Source organism: Hemiscyllium ocellatum, chromosome 6, assembly GCF_020745735.1.
Source record: "Hemiscyllium ocellatum isolate sHemOce1 chromosome 6, sHemOce1.pat.X.cur, whole genome shotgun sequence".
In the NCBI taxonomy this organism is placed as follows: Eukaryota; Metazoa; Chordata; class Chondrichthyes; order Orectolobiformes; family Hemiscylliidae; genus Hemiscyllium; species Hemiscyllium ocellatum.
The window spans coordinates 68,246,157-68,267,285 of record NC_083406.1 but is presented as its reverse complement, the minus strand read 5'-3'; the positions used below and the strand labels follow the sequence as shown (position 1 = coordinate 68,267,285).

General features: G+C 41.3%; 2 protein-coding genes across 2 annotated transcripts in view; one reads left to right on the top strand and one right to left on the bottom strand.

Annotated features, from left to right (window-relative positions):
* The window catches only part of LOC132816433 (TBC1 domain family member 8), a 112,617-nt gene extending 111,053 nt beyond the window's left edge, over nucleotides 1-1,564 (top strand). The window contains exon 20 of the mRNA XM_060826009.1: nucleotides 997-1,564. Coding sequence (XP_060681992.1) covers nucleotides 997-1,425 — 429 coding nt within the window. The 3' untranslated portion in view covers nucleotides 1,426-1,564. The remainder of the gene's footprint in view (nucleotides 1-996) is intronic.
* A 43-nt stretch (nucleotides 1,565-1,607) lies between these two features.
* rpl31 (ribosomal protein L31) lies at nucleotides 1,608-18,999 on the bottom strand. The gene is made up of 4 exons (XM_060826010.1): nucleotides 18,855-18,999; nucleotides 11,210-11,335; nucleotides 3,752-3,864; nucleotides 1,608-1,681 (listed from the first exon to the last, which is right to left on the bottom strand). Exons 1-4 carry the CDS (start codon nucleotides 18,959-18,961, stop codon nucleotides 1,650-1,652), a joined length of 378 nt encoding a protein of 125 aa, XP_060681993.1. The 5' UTR covers nucleotides 18,962-18,999; the 3' UTR covers nucleotides 1,608-1,649.
* Between the last annotated feature and the right edge of the window lie 2,130 nt (nucleotides 19,000-21,129).

The following is a 21,129-nucleotide window of genomic DNA, read 5'->3' as shown; positions in this document are numbered from 1 at the left end:
GTCCCCCTTTAATCCCCATATTATTGATTTCAATCCTTGCTGCAACCAACCAATCAGTGGACAATGTATTGTTTGCATTTTAGTGCCAACAACTGAACTCTGCTAGTTTTCAGAGCATTTACATTACAGTAAAATTACACCATTTTGTATTTCCACTGTCTTTTTGACTTTTTATCCAATTGCTTCTTAAGTTCTCTGGCAAAATATGAGCCTGATATCACTTCAACCTCCACCAAGGGTACAAGACAGTAGATCCCAAATCCACACCAGCTGGAATAGGGACAAAACTGTGCAGTTAGCACTAATGTCATCTGTATTGGCTATAGTCCTGTTGTTGTGTTGTACTGCCAAGCTATAAAGTCATGGCAGAGGCTCCTAATTTCTTTTCACCATGTGGCTGACCAGGAAAATCAATTGCCTACCATTGATGTATGCTGTAAGGATTTAAAGATTGATATTAAACATATTTGACTGTCCTATGAACCTTGGCCAATCCACTAATATAGGGACGCTGATCTATCGGTACATCTGTTGTAGTTTCATTGTTACATTGCAACTATATGTTCCTGTCAATACACTACAGTGCTTGCTTTCACCCAGTTTCTGCTTGGCTGAGATCTAAAGATCAGAAGTACAGTAAGAAGTTGCTTCATTGGTTACACAGATGAGCAATTTGTTATCTTTAAAGTAATTTATACTGAAATTGGAATTGACTGATTTCAATAACTGCAACAAATGAAAATGCAACCAAATACTTGAGAATATTAACTGTTTGTCTATTATTCCTACCAACCCCCACTCCCACAAATTACCTGTTCAAATTTGATTCGAAGTGAAATAATAGTAGCCCACGAATTGCAGGTTAATATTTGAGAACAACAAAACTCTAGTACATAATTGTGCAAATACCTGCATTATGTACTTGGCCTGTTGAGTTGTGGATTTGGTGACTGACTTTACAATAATTTAGTTTTTTTTAAATTTAATCCCATGCAGAGAGAGTTCATCCAGTTTTGCAAGACATTATACAGTATGTTTCGAGAAGACCCAGAAGAGAACAACCTTTACCAAGCAATTGCTACAGTCACTACTCTCCTCCTCCAGATTGGGGAGGCAGGACAAAGGATACGTAGTTCAGGAAGTATTTCCGAACTGCCACCAAGTTCAAAAGAAACTGAAGTACTGACCCCTACAGATGGAGTAGATGCTGTGTTTGCAGAAGCAGACACGGGTGTGAAAAATAAACCTACATCTTCACAGCCTGGAGAGGATGACTGGAGTGTGTCCTTTGAACAAATTTTGGCTTCCCTATTGACAGAACAATGTTTGGTGAACTTTTTTGAAAGATCATTAGCTGTAGAAAGTAAACTCCTTCATGCAAAAGCAAATCAGTATCAACAGAGAATTAATCAGACAATCCACTAGCCTTTTGAATGTATATTCGTTTCAACGCTGGCAGTTGAAACCATAATTCTACTGTAAATAAATCTGTTGTTCTAAATGTTTGGGTACAATGTCAAGTTTACAGATTGTATGTGCAATTTTGAATAAATTCATTTGAGTACTTGTGGTAAAGTGTGTAATCCATGAAGTTTCCCAAAAACATGTGTAGTCATTTTTAACTTTATTTTTAATGAAACATTTACAATTTAATTTTCATCAACGTTGACTGTTTGCAGACCTGTAAAACAAAAAAATTAAATGTTAATCTGGCTGTCTTTCTAAATTGTACATTTTGACAACCCAGGCCAGTTCCAGTTTATGAAAATTCCATCAACTGGACGATCACCATTTAAAACTGGCACCAGCCAACAACTCAACTATTGCAACAGACTTTGCGTTGGGACTACAAATATACCATTGGAAAAAAAAAGCATCGTTCAACTTGCTTTCAGACAACATTAAGTTGACCACAATAAACAAATGAGAAAAAAATTGCTGGAAAATCTCAGCAGGTAACAATGAGGCAGCAGAAGGATTTAGACAGGTTAGGAGACTGGGCAAAGAAGTGGCAGATGGAGTACAACGTGGGAAAGTAGGAGGTCATGCACTTTGGTAGGAAGACTAGAGGCATGGATTATTTTCTAAATAGGGAAAACATTCAGAAGTCTGAAGTGCAAAGAGACTTGAGACAATACTGAATCAGAACTCCCAAGGTAAACTTGCAGGTTGAGTTAGTAGTTAGGAAGGCAAATGCAATGATGGCATTTGAGAGGACTTGAATTATAAAAGCAGGGATATACTTCTGAGGCTCTAGAAGGCTCGGGTCTGACCATATTTGGAGTACTGTGCATGATTTTGGGCCCCATATCTCAGGAAGGATATACTGCCCTTGAAGCATGTTCAGACAAAATTCACAAGAATGGTTCTAGGAATGAACAGCTTAACATATGAGGAACATTTCAGGACTCTGGGTATATACTCGATTGAGTTAAGGATAAGGGGGGAATCTAATTAAAACATACAGAATGGCCCGTACAGAGTGGATGTTGGAAAGATGTTTCCATTGGTAGAAAGACTGGGACCCAGGGGCATAGTCTTAAAGTAAAGGGAAGTGCTTTCAGAATGGAGATAAGGAGAAAAAAAAACGTCTTCAGCCTGTGTGGTGAATCTATGGAATTCACTGCCACAGAAGGCTGTAGAGGCCAGGTGGTTGAGTATATTTGAGACTGAGATAGATAGGTTCTCAAATATCAAGGGTTATGGGGTTCAGAAACATACCAGCCATGACTGAATAGCAGAGCAGACTTGATAGGCTGAATGGCCTAATTTCAGCTCCTTTGGTTTGGCAGCAGAATTTAACTGAAGAATCACTGGACCCAAAACTTTAACTCTACTTTCTCTCCACAGATGCTGCCAGACCAACTGAGTTTTCCTAATAGTTTCTGTTTACACTTTGTCAAAGTGATGTCTTAATCCACACAACTGCAGGACTGGAATAACTGAATTTAAAACAGCTTCCTTCTAATCCAAGTTGTTCACAGGATTGTTAATTTTTTAAACTTCAACTACTGGAACAGGCCCTTTCCTTGGGAGCAAGGAGGATTAACTTCAGGGACAAGTAGCTTTATATGAATTAAAGTATCATTGATAGATCACTTGTTCCTATGAAACCAATAAGAAACTGGTTATGCATAGAATCATAGAGAGCGAGATTCATACAGCAAATTTTAAACAGGGAATTATGGAAGGTATTACAGAATGAATCAACAGGAGTGGGCTTTTAAAAGCCACAGGACTTTAGTGATCTGATGGAACGGTCTCAGACATAAGAATGTGACGATCACTCCTGCCTTCAAAGCAAAAAGACTTTACTTCTGAATGGTAGTGTAATTATTGTAGCAGACATGGTGGTTGTAACAATTGGGTTAAAGCCCATTCTGAGGTCATGTTGTACAAACAGGAATATAGAGTTGCCTGTTACAAAGCAATCTCCAATGTGTCGACAGATTTCAGTGGGATCTGAGGGTCTTAAAATTAGTTCACCTTTTTAAGATAGTTTTATTGAACTGGTTACCGTTTCATGTGACACATACTGCTCTTAAAAGAACAGATATTTTTGTACAAAGAAACCCAGATCAAATGTGTATTTTGCTGTTCTAAAAAAGTCTACAAATGACCCAAGAAACAATGCACTGCAACTGAACCATGATAAACAGGATCAGCATACAAGTCAGCCACACATTAATTTGGGTTATAACAAAGCTATCCATTCTTCTTTTATCTGATATTTAAATTTGCTGTAACTTACCCTTGTAGGATGTTACAGGAACATAGGTTACCAACGTGTAAAGTTTGTTAGGAGAATCCTCATCCTCATTGCGCTTTCTGGATAAACGCACACGAATACGATATGGGACATTCCTGGAAGAAGTTTAAATTTTTGAACTTTCATTGCTTCATATTTTAAGCATAGAACTTAAGAGAACGCAGAACCTATTACAATTACCCATCAAGCCAAACTTGATGTATTATAATTGTACAATATGAAAACTGACATTTAATATACAAGCTTTCATGTTTGTTATCCAAATTATCCGCTGAAACCTTAATCTTAGTTATTAATCTTGTTATTTTTAAACATTAGCTTCAAGGTAGAAATTGGCTACAGTTAAGGATGTGTGTTAGGACCATAATTGTATACAATTTATATTAATGACCTAGACTTTGGAATACAAAAATAAACACAGGTTTTAGCGGTTGTACTATATTCACTGCTAAGGTGGATTTGAGAAAAATCAATCTTTTCTCAGTACAAATTCCATTAAACATTCTGATCAGCACAATTGTTTAAAGTCGATATTTTCAACCAAACTTAAGATTGCATTTTACATCTCGAATATTGAAAACAGATCTGACCCATTATGTTTAGCTTTAAAAGGTAAGTCTGCAAGGCGGCCAGGTCTGTCAATCAAGAGTTGGCGTGGAGACAGAGCGGAAGAGTCGGACATCACACAGAGCCGTGGTAATAGGGGACTTCATAGTGAGAGGAACTGACCGGGGTTTTTGTGGCAGCAGATGGGACTTAAGGATGGTGTGTTACCTTCCTGGTGCCAGGGCTAAAGACATCACAGCCAAGAGTGTGGGAAATCCTCAAGGACGAAGGTGAAGAGCCAGAGGTGGTGGTACATGTCGGCACAAATGATGTCGAGAAGAAGAGGAGGAACATACTACAGCGGGACTTCGGAGAACTAGGAAGAAGGCTGAAAAGCAGGACGTCCAAAGTGGTTATCTCTGGTTTGCTTCCAGTTCCTCGGGCTGGTGAGGCCAGAAACAGGGAGATAATGGACTTGAACGTGTGGCTGGGGAACTGGTGCAGGAAGCAAGGATTTAAATTCTTGGATCACTGGAGTATGTTTTGTGGTTAGCATAAATTCTACAAGAGAGACGGTTTGGACCTTAATAGGTTAGGGACCAGCATCCTGGCAGGCAGGTTTGCTACTGCAACACAGCTACATTTAAACTAAGTAGCGGGGGGAGGGGACAAATTGGATGTTTAAGAAGGAAATTGGAGGGAAAGTTAGAACAAGGGAAGTCAAGAAAGACAATTGTATCAATGAGGCAGAAAACTCAAAGGGATCATGCTGTAAGGTCGAGTGAAATAGGAGTTGGTGGGAAGGGTGAGGGCAGTAACAAATTAAAAATACTATACATGAATGGCACAAAGCATTAAAAATAAGATGGATGAGCTTCAGGCTCTTTTGGAAATTGGCAGATACGATATTGTGGGGATAACTGAGATGTGGCTTCAAGTGGACAGGAGGCCTGTGGACAGGGGGAAATGAACATTCAAGGCTACAGGTGCTATCGTAAGGACAGACTGACAGGCAGAGGGGGTGGGATGGCCATGTTGGTTTGGGATAACATTCAGTCCCTTGCGGGGGGACCGAGAATCAGGGGATGCAGAGTCAGTGTGGATAGAGCTGAGAAATACTAAGGGTAAAAAGATCCTCTTGGGAGTGATCTACAGGCCCCCAAACAGTAGTCTGGATGTCGGATGCAAGTTAAATCAGGAGCTGAAATTGGCCTGTCGCAAAGATGTTACTCAGTTGTTATGGGGGATTTCAACATGCAGGTAGACTGGGAGAATCAGGATGGTATTGGACCTCAAGAAAGAGACTGTGTAGTGCCTCAGAGATGGATTCTTAGAACAGCTGGTGCTGCAGCTGACCTGGGAGAAGGCAATTCTGGATCTGGTATTGTGCAACGAACCAGAATTGGTCAGGGACCTCGAAGTGAAGGAGCCATTGGGAAGTAGTGACCATAATACAATAAACTTCAATCTGCAATTTGAGAGGGAGAGGGTACAATCAGAAGTGACAATATTTCTGTTGAGTAAAGGGAACTATGGAGCTATGAGGGAGGAGCTGGCCAAAGCTCAATGACAGTGGAGGAACAATGGCGGATATTTGTGTATAATGCTGAAGATGCAGGATCAGTTCATTCCAAAAAGGAAGAAAGATCATAGGAGGAGGCATGGGTGGCCATGGCTGACAAGGGAAGTTAGACATATAAAGTTAAAAGAGAAAAAGTATAACATAGCAAAGATAAGTGGGAAAACGGAGTACTGGGAAGCTTTTAAAGAACAAGAGAGGATTACTAAGCAGGAAATATGCAGAGAAAAAATGAGGTATGAAGGTAAACTGGCCAATAATATAAAGGAGGATAGTAAAAGTTTTTTTTTAGGTATGTGAAAGGCAAAAAAATGGTTAAGACTAAAATTGCGCCCTTGAAGACAGAAACGGGAATATATTACAGGAAACAAAGAAATTGCAGAAGAATCGAATTGGTACTTCAGATCGGTGTTCACTGGGGAAGACACAAGCAATCTCCCGGAGGTAACAGTGGATGAAGGACCTGAATTTAAGGGAATTTATATTTGCCAGGAATTGGTGTTGTAGATACTGTTAGGTCTGATGGTTGATAAATCCCTGGGGCTTGATGGTCTACATCCCAGGGTACTGAAGGAGGTGGCTCGAGAAATCGTGGATACGTTGGTGATTATTTTCCAGAGTTCGATAGATTCGGGATCAGTTCCTGCGGATTGGAGGGTGGCTAATGTTGTACCACTTTTTAAGAAAGGTGGGAGAGAGAAAGCAGGAAATTATAGACCAGTTAGTCTGACCTCCCTGGTGGGAAAGATGCTGGAGTCTATTATAAAGGATGAAATTACGACACATCTGGATAGTAGTAGCAGGATAGGTCAGAGGCAGCATGGATTTATGAACGGGAAATCATGCTGGTCTAATCTTCTGAAATTTGTAACTCTGAGGATGGACGAGGGAGATCCAGTAGACGTAGTGTACCTGGACTTTCAGAAAACTTTTGATAAAGTCCCACATAGGAGGTTAGTGAGCAAAATTAGGGCGCATGGTATTGGGGGCAAAGTACTAACTTGGATTGAAAGTTGGTTGGCTGATAGGAAACAAAGAGTAGTGATAAACGGTTTCATTTCGGAATGTCAGGCAGTGACCAGTGGGGTACCGCAGGGATCAATGCTGGGACCGCAGCTTTTTACAATATATGTTAATGATATAAAAGATGGTATTAGTACTAACATTAGCAAATTTGCTGATGATACTAAGCTGGGTAGCAGGGTGAAATGTGATGAGGATGTTAGGAGATTACAGGGTGACCTGGACAAGTTAGGTGAGTGGTCAGATGCATGGCAGATACATTAATGTGGATAAATGTATGGTTATCCACTTTGGTGGCAAGAACAGGAAGGCAGATTACTGCCTAAATGGAATTAATTTAGGTAAAGGGGCAGTAGAGAGAGATCTGGGTTTTCTTGTACACCAGTCAATGTAGGTAAGCATGCAGGTACAGCAGGTAGTGAAGGCGGCTAATAGCATGCTGGCCTTCATAATAAGAGGGATTGAGTATAGAAGCAAAGAGGCTCTTCTGCAGCTGTATAGGGCTCTGGTGAAACCACACCTGGAGTAGTGTGTGCAGTTCTGGTCTCCAAATTTGAGGAAAGACATTCTGTCTATTGAGGGAGTGCAGCGTAGGTTCACGAGGTCAATTCCTGGAATGGCGGGATTACCTTACACTTAAAGACTGGAGCGACCGGGCTTGTATACCCTTGAGTTTAAAAGATGGAGAGGGGATCTGATTGAGACATAAAATTATTAAAGGATTGGACACTCTGGAGGCAGGAAACATGTTTCCGCTGATGGGCGAGTGCCGAACCAGAGGACACAGCTTTAAAATACGGGTAGACCATTTAGGACAGAGATGAGGAGAAACTTCTTCTCCCAGAGAGTGGTGGCTGTGTGGAATGCTCTGCCCCAGAGGGCAGTGAAGGCCCAGTCTTTAGATTCATTTAAGAAAGAGTTGGATAGAGCTCTCAAGGATTGTGGAATCAAGGGGAATGAAGATAAGGCAGGAACAGGATATTGATTAAGGATGATCAGCCATGATCATATTGAATGGTGGTGCAGATTCGAAGGGCAGAGTGGCCTACTCCTGCACCTATTGTCTATTGTATTCACAGCTAGTTCTACACTACAACACCCACAATAGTAGCACTCGTTGGGAAGCAAGTGATCTCAAGTGAGCAAACATGATGCATCAACAGTGAATTGAAGGCGGTCTTAAATCTCATCACTTGATTCTGGTGAAAGGCTCAGTTGCAAAAACAATTAGCCATGACAAATAATCCAACATTCAATCAAACCCAGCTTTAAATGTTTCTTCTGAGTATATTGAGAAACCAGCATAGGGAGAGACTGTCTTCTTAAGAGAGACTGAACAGGTCAGGCCTGTATTTATTGGGAGTTTAGAAGAATTAGAAGCGACTTTACTGAAACATTCTAGTTCCTTAGGGGAATTGACAGCGTAGACGCAGAGGTGTTGCCCCTTCTGGGGCAATCAAGAACCACAGAGCATAATCTCAGAGTTGGGAGTCGCACATTTAAGACAGATGAGAAGCAACTTCTTCTCCATCCCAACTGAAGTGGTACTGAGGAAATAAGGCATTTGTGAGCAAGTCAATGTTGTGATGGATTTCAACCCAAGGTCTTTAAAAGTAAAGAACTGGTTTTAATTTTTGAAATAATTTGATTTTGACATGTTCTCATTGAATTGGAAGATCGTAACACTTATTCCAAAAGGATAATACACCGGTACAATTCTTTGCCAGAGAGGAATGTGGAGACTGGTTCAATAAGTGTACCCAAGATAGATATAGATTTTTATTCAGTACGGGAATTGAGGGCTATTGAGTCAAGAAAGTGGAGTTGAGGATTATCAAAACAGCTATCCCCTGTCTAGGTGACATCTTCAGTGCCTTGAAGTTTTCTGTAAAGTGCTGCTCTACTGTATCTTCTGGAATTTATTTGTTTCCGTTCCTGCTGCTTCCAGTTGTCAGTTCTGGTAGCTCATTGTAGTGGCTGCTATATTGGATCTAGGCCTTTTTGTTTGTTGTTGGAGCCCACGGATGAGTGACTTGCTTCTAGAAATTCTCTGGCTGCCCTTCGTTCAGCTTGTGCTATGATCACTGTGTTGCTCCAGTCGAATTTGTGGTCCTTGTCACCTGGGTGATTAGTTACTAAGGACAGCTGGTCATGGCTAGTTGGTGTTCGTGGATGCAGATTGCTAGTTATCTGCCTGTTTATCCTATACAGTGTTTCATGCAGTCATTGCATGGCAGCTTGCACATGATGGGTAAACTGTCTTTTGTCTGGGTGAGTTGTCTGAGCACGCTGTCTGTTTATAGGCCGTCACGAATCCGAGTGGTCGGAGAAATCAGAGTTATTTCTGAGATGTATATTATAGAAGTTAGCATGGCTAGTGTATTAGGTCGTGGCACATCCTCATCGCGTTGTTTCTTTGCTAGACATCTGCAGATAAAGTTGTGGGGGCACCCATTCTTGAAGACTACATAGACCTTGACCCAATATATCAGCCACTACAATGAAGTAGCGGAACCGGTAACTGGAAACAGCAGGAATGCTACCAAATATTCCACAGGATACAGCACAGCAGCGCTTCACAGGAGGCTTCAAAGCACGGAGGATGTCATTTAGACATGGGACGAAACATCTGTAAACCAGCTTCCCAGCTCACCGAATGTACCCACAACCACGACAACCAGCACACGAGCTACAAATCTTTACACAAACCTTGAAATTAACAGGTATTTGGCATCTGTCTTTACAAAACAGGATGCAAATAACATCCCAGCCATAAGTCAAGAAACGATAGATAGGAATACCATCCCAACTGAAGTGGTACTGAGGAAATAAGGCATCTGTGAGCAAGTTAATGTTGTGATGGATTTCAACCCAAGGTCTTTAAAAGGAACTGGTTTTAATTTTTGAAACAATTTGATTTTGACATGTTCTCATTGAATTGGAAGATCGTAACACTTATTCCAAAAGGAGAAACAGAAAGCAGAAAAATACACGGCCACTAGCTTAACATCCATCACAATGGAAATGTTACAAGGTATTATTAAAGAAATTGTAGCAGGGAACTTGTACAAGTTCAATGTAAACAATCAAGATTGAGTTCAGAAAGAGAAATCATGTTTGAATAATCTGTTAATATGATGTATGGACATACTGTAGATAAAGAGAAATTGTGGACGTACACATCCCAGAAAACACTCCATTGTGGTGTTGCTTAAAAGGTTTTTGCAGAAAATAAAGCTTGTAATATAGGGGATAATTGATTAGTATCTATATAATACCAAGACCAATATTGGCTGGCTAACAGGAAGGCATAAATGCAATTCTATCAGGTTGGCAAATGTAAATGATTTGCCACAGGAATGGGTACCAGCACATCGACTGTTAACAATTTCTTTATATGACATGGTTAAGGGGATGGAAGGCATGGTGACCAAATTGGCTGATGACACAAAGATAGATAAGCAAAGTAAGCTATGAAGAGGAAATAAAGAGACTAGAAAAAGATGTGGAAAGGCTCAGTGAATGGGCTAAGATATGGCAATTGCAGTACAAGGTGGGAAAATGTGAAACTGACCCTTTGGCAGGAAAGGTAATAAAGTATATATTCTAAATGGTGAGAGATTACAGTACACTGGTGTTTCAATGACTCATTGAAACTTACAACATCCCAAGGCACCTTGAGAGAGTAGACGTGGACAGGATGCTTTATTTCAAGAGAGCATCTAGAACAAGGAATTACTGTTTAAACATCTATTTGTCCATTTAAAACAGAAATGAGACCAACTTTCCTTTCCTCTCAAATGGTCATGAATTTTTGGAGCTCTTTAAAAAGGCAGTGTAAACAGGGTATTAATTTTTTTTATAAAAAGGCTGAAGTGATTGATTCTTATTAAAGATGAAAGATTATGAGAGGTAGGCAGGAATGATGATTGAAGATACAATCAAATAGAAATCATTCTACTGAATGAAGGAGCAGACTTAATGGGCCAAATCCCTACTCCTTATCTGTGTGCTTTATGACGAAAGATATTGGCTGATTTGCACCTGACAGAAGCATGAAAATAAAGAGAAAAGTCAGCAACATGGGAAACAAATCTTAAACATCTGTAATGCTTTCTATACCCAATAAAACTAATCTTACCCAATGATCAGGAAATGCTTTTTAAAATAAAGCCATTGAAAGATTTGGGAAGTACAACTAATTGGTCTTACACATTCTATCTGTCCTGAGATACTTGTGAAATATAAGTGAGAATGTTAACTTTAGAAATGATTTCCTGTCCATTACATACCTTACACCTTTAGCCCAAACAGCCTTGTTCAAACGAGTATCAATGCGGACATCAGGAGTACCCATTTCCTTCACTGCAAATTTACGGATCTCCTTAATGGCACGAGGAGCACGTCTCTTAAAACCCCTTTTTAAAAAAAAAGCAAATCTAAGTTTTTATTTTGTCAATCACAACACTGACTTCTTGAATAAGTCTTAGCAGATACATTGCAACCAAATCAAGGCAGAATTTTTGTAAATGCTACCCTTTAAAGAAATATCTGCATTCTAAAACAATCAAGAGAAGCGCTTTCATTGCCCATGCACGTTTGTGAAGAGCTTCTCCAAGAGAGGGTTACACAGCATGGATAGATAATGGAGTGATGGCCAATTTGACTAGTCATCAAGTCAAATCCCACTACATAACATCAAGTCTGCAACCCTGTAGGTTACAGCATGTCAGGAGCAGCTCCAAATTGCTTTTAAATGAGTTGATGGTTTCTGCCTCAACCATTAAACTGGGTAGTAAATTCCAGGCACCCTCCACTCTTGGTGAAAAAAAAAAGGCTTTCCTTATGTCCCTTCCAAGCCTTCTACCAATCATTTAATTTCGTAACTCCAGCAATTGACCTCTCCACTGGAGAGGCAGATGGTATTGCCTATATACTTTATCCAACACACTGTACAACACAATTAAGTCATTCCCGGCTTCCTCTGACTAAGGAAAACATCCTTAGCTTATCCAATCTTTCCTCTAATTTGCATCCAGTGTCTTAGTGTCTTCAATACCTTGTTCAATGAAGGAAAGCATCCCAGTTACCTTCTTTACCACGTTCCTATCTGTCCAGTCACCCTCGGTGACAATTATAGACATGCATCCAAGGTCTTACTTTCGCTAGTCCTCTCACATTTCAAATACCGGAAGAAACATCAAAGCAGCGCTTCACAGGAGGCTCCAATAGCACTGATGATGTTCCCTAGCCAGGGTACGAAACGTTTGCAGCAAAAACTTCCAGCTCGGCGAACAGAACCTCTCACATTTCCTCCCATTTAATGAGTATTCCCTTCCTTTGTTTGCTGACACAGTTCTCCAAAATCTATGAACTCACATTTCTACAGACTGAATTCCAATTGTCACTTTTCCTTCCACTCAACCAAATATTGATATCTGTCTGCAATAGGTAGCCACCCCAATCACTATCATCTCGCCAATCTATTTTTGTGCTATATTTCAGTCTAAATCATCAATACATTCTGCAAACAGCAAGAGATTCTAGACTGGAACAACACTGAAATCATTGGCAAAAAAAATTAGAGCATTTCACTGACAAGATTAGGTGTACTAACTCCCACAAAAGATTCAATAAGATTGAACTTGCTGATGGTTTGTTAACCTGAGCATGCAGGTAAGACACAAGACTAGTTGATTGGAGGTTCAATCTTGGTAGACAACCAGTGGGAGCTTGCCAAATATAATTAATGGTCTAATCATTTTCTGATTTCAAATCTAAATCCCAGTTTTAATATATTCTGACATTGCTCATGATAGCACTGATGCCACTGTCCTTTTCACCTACCACAAACTATGTTCTCTCAGCAGATTCCATTGTTGCAGTTTCTGGCTGAACCAGGTTGTTTGCAAGACCATAGAAAGAAAGAACAAGAGTTGGTTGTTCAGCATCTTAAGCTTGCTCTGCCATTCAATAGGATGATGACTGAACCCACTTTCCCCATAACCCTTGATTCCTCTACTGATCAAAAACTATTCAACCTTAAATATACAAAACCTTGATGGCCTACACAAATACAGCTTCTGATCCCATATCCTCCCTGTAACCAGACCCATCTACTTCTGTATGAATAATACCATTTGTCACTGCCTGAGCCTCAGCCCAATCTGGTGAAATCCCAAATCCATGCTTCTGTAATAACCAGCTCAATTATTCCATTTCTCTCCTGTTCAAACTATATTTCATATGCTCAAGTCTCCTTAAAGCATTACTTCCCATATTTTAACCTGCACTAAACACCCATATTCCTACTGACCTACACTGGTTCCTGTTCCACCAGCACAACATTTCAAGTTCACCCTATGGTCTCACCCTCCCTCTCTTGCATTCAAAAATATACTATATAAAATACTTTGGACATTTGGGTAGATGTTAAGAAGCTAATTGAAAGACATGGATTTTAAGGAATACCTTGAAGCAGGAAAACAAGGAGAGAGGATCATTGACAGAATGCCAGAGCTAAAGGGACAACAGAGATAAAGATATGGCTACCAATGGTTGAAACGTTAAAGTATGAGAGTAGCTCAAAAGGTCGGAGGAAAGCAGTACAGATAGAATGGAAGCTTGGCTGCTGAACGAGACTGGATTGATAGGGGGGAGGGAACAATAAAGTGATTTTACAGGCATAGCATTTAAAAAATAGAGATAATGCTAAACCAAAAGCCAATGTAGATCATCAAGCATACAATGACAGGACAACTAGAAGCTGTGCAAGTTAGGACATGGGCAGCAGACGTTTAGATAACGTCAAGTTTATGGGCGAGCAGAAAGTAGGAATGTGTTAGTAAAATGTAGAAGTTTAAAACAAAAAGACATGGGTGAGTGGATTAACTGAGACAAGAGCAGTGCTGGACAATGTCACTGAGTTGGAAATGACTGTCTTCGTGATTGTATGGACATTGGTTAGAAGCTCATTTGGAGGTTCAAATATGACATCAAAAGTGCAGAGTCTGGTTCAGCTTCAGTCATTTTTCAGAGAGCAGTCCTAATTACTTAGGAGTTAGGTTTGTTGTAGGAACCAAACAGAATGCTCTCCCAGTATTTTGAGTAAATTTCTGCTCATCTAGGGAAGGATGCTCGACAAGTAATTTGCAACATAGCATAGGATTTCCATACCCAAATGGAGACTGAGTTCTCAAATACTATTACCAAGGAGCTGAAGATAGATGAGAAAGACAGAAGTGAAGAAGTCCTTGGAGACACAGAGGTTATGGTGTGGGAATGAAAGAAAAGCCTTTGGAAGTGCTGTATAACTGTTAAGGGTGTAAGCTTGCAATTGTAGGCCCATCCAGCTGGACAATAGTGAAGGTGCTTAGGGAGGAGACATGTGATTGACAAAGTCAAAAGTCACAGACATGTTGATGGATAGTTTACTTTGTCAATCACTTGGAATGTCATTTGGGACCCAAGAGCCATGGTAAAGATGCGATACAAACTAATTAGATTCTACATACAACTGATTAGAACTTCCACTGGGGCCTAATATTTACAAACTCGCCAGGATTTACTGTTCAAAAATCCTGAAGTCCACTGCATCACTGTCATAAAAACAGAAAACAGAAGCAGAGGTAGGCCATTTGGCCCTTGGAGCCAGCTCCATCATCCAATAACGATCATGACTGAACATCCAATTCAATACCCTCTTTTTCCACATGCTCCTTCATTCATTTATAGTCAATACCTAACTCCTTCTTGAAAACATTCAATGCCTTGGCTTCAACCACTTTATTTGGCAGAGAATTCCAAAGGCTCACTACATGATGTACAAAGAAATTTCTCATCTCAGTGCTAAATGTTCACCAATATCCTTAGACTGATCCCCCAGTTCTGGACTCCCCAGGCAATGGGAACGTCTTTTCTGCATTTACCCTGTCTAGTCCGAGAATTGTATAGGTTCCCATGAGACTTTCCCCTTCATTCTTCTAAACACCAGTGAATATATAATCACAATCAACCTAGTCTCATCATATATCAGTTGAAAATGTGTTGCTGGTTAAAGCACAGCAGGTTAGGCAGCATCCAAGGAATAGGAAATTCGACGTTTCGGGTATAAGCCCTTCATCAGGAATGGCATTCCTGATGAAGGGCTTATACCCGAAACGTCGAATTTCCTATTCCTTGGATGCTGCCTAACCTGCTGTGCTTTAACCAGCAACACATTTTCAACTGTGATCTCCAGCATCTGCAGACCTCACTTTTTACCCTCATCGTATATCAGACCTGCCACCCCAAGATTCAGTCTGGTAAACCTTTACTGCACTCACTCCAGAGTCAGAACATATATCCTAAGATAGTGACATCAATTACAATGCAAACATTTTCGTGGTTTTCATTTACAGAGGAATCTCTATTATCCAACATTTGATTAAGTGAATTTCAGATTATCCAAAAAAGATTGCAAGGTCCCAACGTTTGGCTAACTGTGTTATCCAGCATTCGATTAACTGAGCGAAATACTCCCCTCCTGTGTCCTTCGGATAATCACTGTTCCTCTGTACATTTAAACTGTAACCTCCAGTCTTGGGGGGAGTGGTGAGGACTTGGAAGTAGCAGACAAGGTTTTGATGAGACCGCACCTTGAGTATTACGTGCAGCTTTGGTTTTTTTTTAATTCACTCTTGGGACATGGGTGTCACTGGCTGGACCCAGAATTTATTGCCCGTCCCTAGCTGTCCTTCAGAAGCTGGTGATGAGCTGCCTTCTTGAACAACTGTAGACCATGTACTCTTGATACCTCCACAAATGCTGTTGGAATTCCCTCCCAAACAACATTTGGAACTTTCTAACAAGGATTTTAAAATGCGACAAATGCTAGCAATTAGATCCCATGATCTGTTTGCTACTTACAAATCATCAGCAATCCAAAGCAAGGACAGAGTTTACTGCTTTAGGGTGTAACTGAAGACCAAGAAAATGGTGCAACACAATTGATGTTGTTAGGGTTCTGGAGTTGGGTCTATAAAAGCAAGTTTAGCAAAATAAGCCAAGGTAAGGTGAGAATAGCTTTCTTTCTGCGCATCAAGTGGTTAGAATCTGGAATGCAATACTGAATGGGAGGGGGGTCAGGGGCTTTCACAGTGAAACTGAATAAGCATCTAAAGATTTGAGAGAGATAACTGAAAAAGTTTGGGAGTCATACTAATCAAGTTTCTACAGAGCCAACACAGATGCAACAGACAAAACAGCCACCTCCTTTCCACATAGAAGGAAAGTGAGGCAATTGCTGGAAATTTGAAGTAGAGACAGAAAATACCTGAAATGCACAGATCATCATCTGGAAACAAAAAAAAAACTCCACCAAGACGCTGCCATATCTGCTGAGCATATTCAGCATTCCTGTTTACTCTCCTTTCTGTGTGATCGAATGCCCTTCAGCCATCTGGATAAATGCAGCTCAACAATGCAAGCAGCTTGACACAGTTCAGAACAAAGCACGCCACTTGATTTGTCACCCCATTCACCACCTCAACAACCATGCTCTTGATCACCAACCCATAGTAAACTTTAAGTCACCACAAACAGAAGATCTTTGGGCTGCTCTTGGTTTAACTCGAGGGTACGATGCTCAGGGAAGGTTGAGAAGGTGGAACCTTCAATATAACCTCAATCAATATGGGAATTCAAGCCAGTGTTGGCACAACTGTGCATTGCAAACCAGCCATTCTGCCAACAACTCCAGAAAATACACAAGTCTGTAGTAACAGCGCATACACAGTCTGCAAAACACACTGCAGCAACTCACCAAGTCACTATAGACAGCACCTTCCAAACCTATTACCACCCTGGGAGGAAAAGAGGAGTATATGTGTGAGAACTCTAGCATCTCCAAATTCCTCTAAATCACACCATCCGGACTTTAAATATATCACTATTCCTTTACTATTGGCGGGGGGTCAATAACCTAGAACTTCCAAATAGCATCGTGGATGGACACATACCAATGAATTTTGGATTAGTGGTGCTGGAAGAGCACAACAGTTCAGATAGCATCCGAGGAGCAGCAAAATCGACGTTTCGGGCAAAAGCCCTTTATCAGGAATTCACCATCACCATCTCAAGGCAAAAGGGAGGATTGAAAAATGTGTTGCTGGAAAAGCGCAGCAGGCCAGGCAGCATCCAAGGAGCAGGAGAATCGACGTTTCAGGCATAAGCCTTTCTTCGGGAATGAGGAGAGTGTGCCAAGCAGGCTACGATAAAAGATAGGGAGGAGGAACTTGGGGGAGGGGCTTTGGGAATGAGATAGGTGGAAGGAGGTTAAGGTGAAGGCGATAGGCCGGAGAGGGGGTGGCGGCGGAGAGGCCAGTAAGAAGATTGAAGGTCAAGAAGGCGGTGCGGAGTCCGAGGGTTGGGACTGAGATAAGGTGGGGGGAGGGGAAAATGAGGAAGCTGGAGAAATCTGCATTCATCCCTTGTGATTGGAGGGCTCCTAGATGGAAGATGAGGCGCTCTTCCTCCAGGCGTCATGTTGCCATGGTCTGGTGATGGACGAGGCCAAGGACCTGCATGTCCTTGGCGGAGTGGGAGGGGGAATTAGAGTGTTCAGCCACAGGGCTGTTGGGTTGGTTGGTGCGGGTGTCCCAGAGGTGTTCTCTGAAACATTCCGCAAGTAGGTGGCCTGTCTGCCCAATGTAGAGGAGGCCACATTGGGAGCAGCGGATGCAGTAAATGATGCGTGTGGAGGTGCAGGTGAATTTGTGACAGATATGGAAGGATCCCTTGGGGTCTTGGAGGGAAGTGAGGGGGGAGGTGTGGGCGCAAGTTTAGCATTTCTTGCGGTTGCAGGGGAAGGTGCCGGAAGTGGAGGTTGGGTTAGTGTGGGGGGTGGACCTGACAAGGGAGTCGCGGAGGGAGTGTTCTTTCCAAAACGCTGATAGGTGTAATCTAGGTAGCTGTGGGAGTCGGTTTATAGTGAATGTCCGTGTTGAGTCGGTCATCCGAGCTAGAAATGGAGAGGCCTAGGAAGGGGAGGGAGGAGTCTGAGATGGTCCAGGTAAATTTGAGGTTGGGGTGGAAGTGTTAGTGAAGTGGATGAACTGTTCAACGTCCTCGTGGGAGCATGAGGTAGCGCCGGTACAGTCATCGATGTAGCGGAGGAAAAGGTGGGGGGTGGTGCCAGTGTAGCTGCAGAAGATGGACTGTTGCCAGTGTAGCTGCGGAAGATGGACTTTTGCCAGTGTAGCTGCCTGACCTGCTGCGCTTTTCCAGCAACACATTTTTCAGCTCTGATCTCCAGCATCTGCAGTCCTCACTTTCTCCTTATTCAAAAGTGAGGACTGCAGATGCTGGAGATCAGAGTCTAGAATAGAGTGGAGAGATAAAAATCAGGAATGAGGCTGCCTCATTCCTGATGAAGGGCTTTTGCCCGAAACGTCGATTTTTCTGCTCCTCGGATGCTGCCTGACCTGCTGTGTTTTTCCAGCACCACTTTAATCACCATCTCAAGGTCAACTACGAATGGACAATAAATGTTGGCACAACCAAAGATGTCCATATCCCATGATTAAATGGGGAAAAAAAACTCTTATATATAAATGACTCCATCAGTATGAAACTACCTTAGATGACAGAAACCTGGACAACACAAACTTGTTGAAATTAGAACATTTGTCCTATTAGGAGCTTCATAGAATCCCCAGTATGGAAGCAGGCTGTTTGGCGCATTGAGTCCGCAGCAACCCACCCAAACCCATCCCTCCACCTTATCCCTAAAACCCTGCATTGCCCATGGCCAACCACCTCCCCAACCTGCACTTCCCTGGACCCTATGGGCAACTTAGCACAGCCAATGAACCTAACCAGCACCTCTTTGAATTTATAGGCGTAAGAGATATATTTCCAACCAATTAATCCAGATGATTTAAAATTCTCTTTACTTACACGCCATGGATTCGCTTGTGGACATTTATTGTATATTCCCTCGTTACCACCTCGTTGATAGCTGAGCGGCCCTTTTTTTTCTCTCCACCTTTCTTAGCGGGTGCCATCTATGAACATGGAAAAGAATAGAGTCTAGTTATAACGGATGAAATGAGCAGCTTCACAAGGTATTACAATCCAGTCGCACCGAATGAAGCCGTGAGTCGCAGCCATTCACTCGCCGAGCTCCACCGCTCTGCTCAGTGCTGAGTCACCTCAGCCAAGGCTCCACACAAACAGCGGGTCACATTTGTGAACAAGCCGAGCCGGGGGTTGCCCAGTCAAACAGATCACCCCAGGTCAGTGGTTCTTCGACCGGGACGGAGGCGGACATTAGGCCCCAGGACCAGAGACCCAACATTAATTTGAATTAAACACTCTGACAGTGAGTCGGGAAGAGGAAATAAACCCAGCAGAATGTTGTTCCCTCTGCCTAGATCCGATTCCCCCACATTGTTCCGCTCTGCGAGCTGTACAGCAACAGGATGGAAACGGATTAGTATCGGCTCTGCCCAGAGCAAGCTCCTCACCTCGTCCGAAAAATGTCGGAAAGGAAGGAACGGTGCATTGTGGGTGGTTCTTCGGTAGGAAGCACTTCCGGAGCAGACCCAGAGCCTTCAAACTCCTTTAATCTCCTTATAGAGACTGTCAAGTATTGTGATTTACTCTTGCAGATACTCCAAAATCAAATTTTAATGTGTATTTTGTAATAATACACTGTTGGTTCATTATTGGGGGTAGAGGCAATGGCCTAGTGATATTGTTGCTGTAGTAGTAATCCAGAGGCTCAAGTAATGTTAGGGGTTCAAATCCTGCAATTTGAATTCAATAAAAATCTGAATTTAAAAGTCTAAATGGTGACCATGAAACCATTGTTGATTGTCATTACAAAACTTCTGTCCTTGCTTAATGTATCTGTGATCCGTTTATCTGACTGTATTGTTTATCCTTTAATCAGTATGTTTTATTTTCTTATATTGCAAATCCTTGTAAGGTAATGTATGCTATTTCTTGATTTTTGTATCTATGATTTGTACCTAGGCACTTTGTAGCTAATATGGTGCCATGATGGGGGACATTGTAAGCTTTACATTAGAATAAACCTTCTGCTCTAGTTTCATTTACTATACTTGTGACTCCAGATTCAGAGCAGTAATTGACTCCGAACTACCCTCTGAAAAAGCAAATCACTTATTTGTATCAACTGCTAGAAAGCAAGAAAGTGAATGAAACCGGGCAGACCATCTGTTAACAACCAAGCCACTAGAAACAACTATGGCAACTACAGACTGTCAAATCTGCAAATCTCCTCTAGGCAAAGATAAGTTGTTGGTACATGAAGGGACAGCAGTAATGCAAAGGAGTATGGCTGACACAGAGAGCTGGAGTTAAAAGAAAATTGAAGTCACTTTATCTGAATATGCGCAGTGTCCACAATAACACAGATGAACTGTTAACAAAAATAGAAATAAATGTTTCATGCTGAATTGTCATTACGGAGACATGGTTACAAGGGGACCAGAGTTGGGAAATAAATATTCCAGGGCACACCATATTTTGAAAAGAAAGGAAGAAGAGCACTGCCAATACTGGCTTGATGACAGCTGCAGTTCCGAGCCATTGTAATTTCATGCATAACTCATGTTCAAAAGACCACGACCTTTTTGGCTGCAGTTTTGCTATGGACCTTGATAAACTGAGAGCGTTTGAGATCAGATGTGCAGAAAATTATATTACACTAGATTTGTGAAGAACGTGTGTAAAGGTACACAGCTTACACTTTGGGATATATACCAATGATTTCTACTATTTATTCCACATGGTCACTGACAAAAAAAGAGCTATGAAATGGATTGGTGCATTTCATACAAAATTAGACTAAAATCCACTTTTGTTGCAAAGAATCATTTATACTGAAATAACTCATATTACAGTTGCTGTCTGATCGACAGTTTCTCATTTTTTTATTTAGAGATTTTTATGTAACAAATGCAGTCTTAATAAAACATATAAATCAGAAAAAGTGCATGTGTTTGAAAATATACAACACAAAGTAAACAGTTTCCTTTTAAACATCCAGTGTTGTAGAACTGATCCATTTCAATTAATGATTAATCTATTGAATGTGACATTAAGAATTTGTCCAAAGTATATGTCCTTGAAGAGACCTAGTAGCCAGTATCCAACAGTAGCTGTCAGGTTGTAATAAGTGTGCCAATTTAGCACAAGGAATTAT

Excerpts from the sequence above, each read along its gene's own strand:
- rpl31 (XM_060826010.1), bottom strand. The coding sequence starts at position 18,961 with ATGGCACCCGCTAAGAAAGGTGGAGAGAAAAAAAAGGGCCGCTCAGCT. Across the intron at positions 11,336-18,854 it reads CACAAGCGAATCCATGGCGT|GGGTTTTAAGAGACGTGCTC; the intron begins GTAAGTAAAGAG and ends TTTTTTAAAAAG. Across the intron at positions 1,682-3,751 it reads TCCTGTAACATCCTACAAGG|GTCTGCAAACAGTCAACGTT; the intron begins GTAAGTTACAGC and ends TTTGTTTTACAG.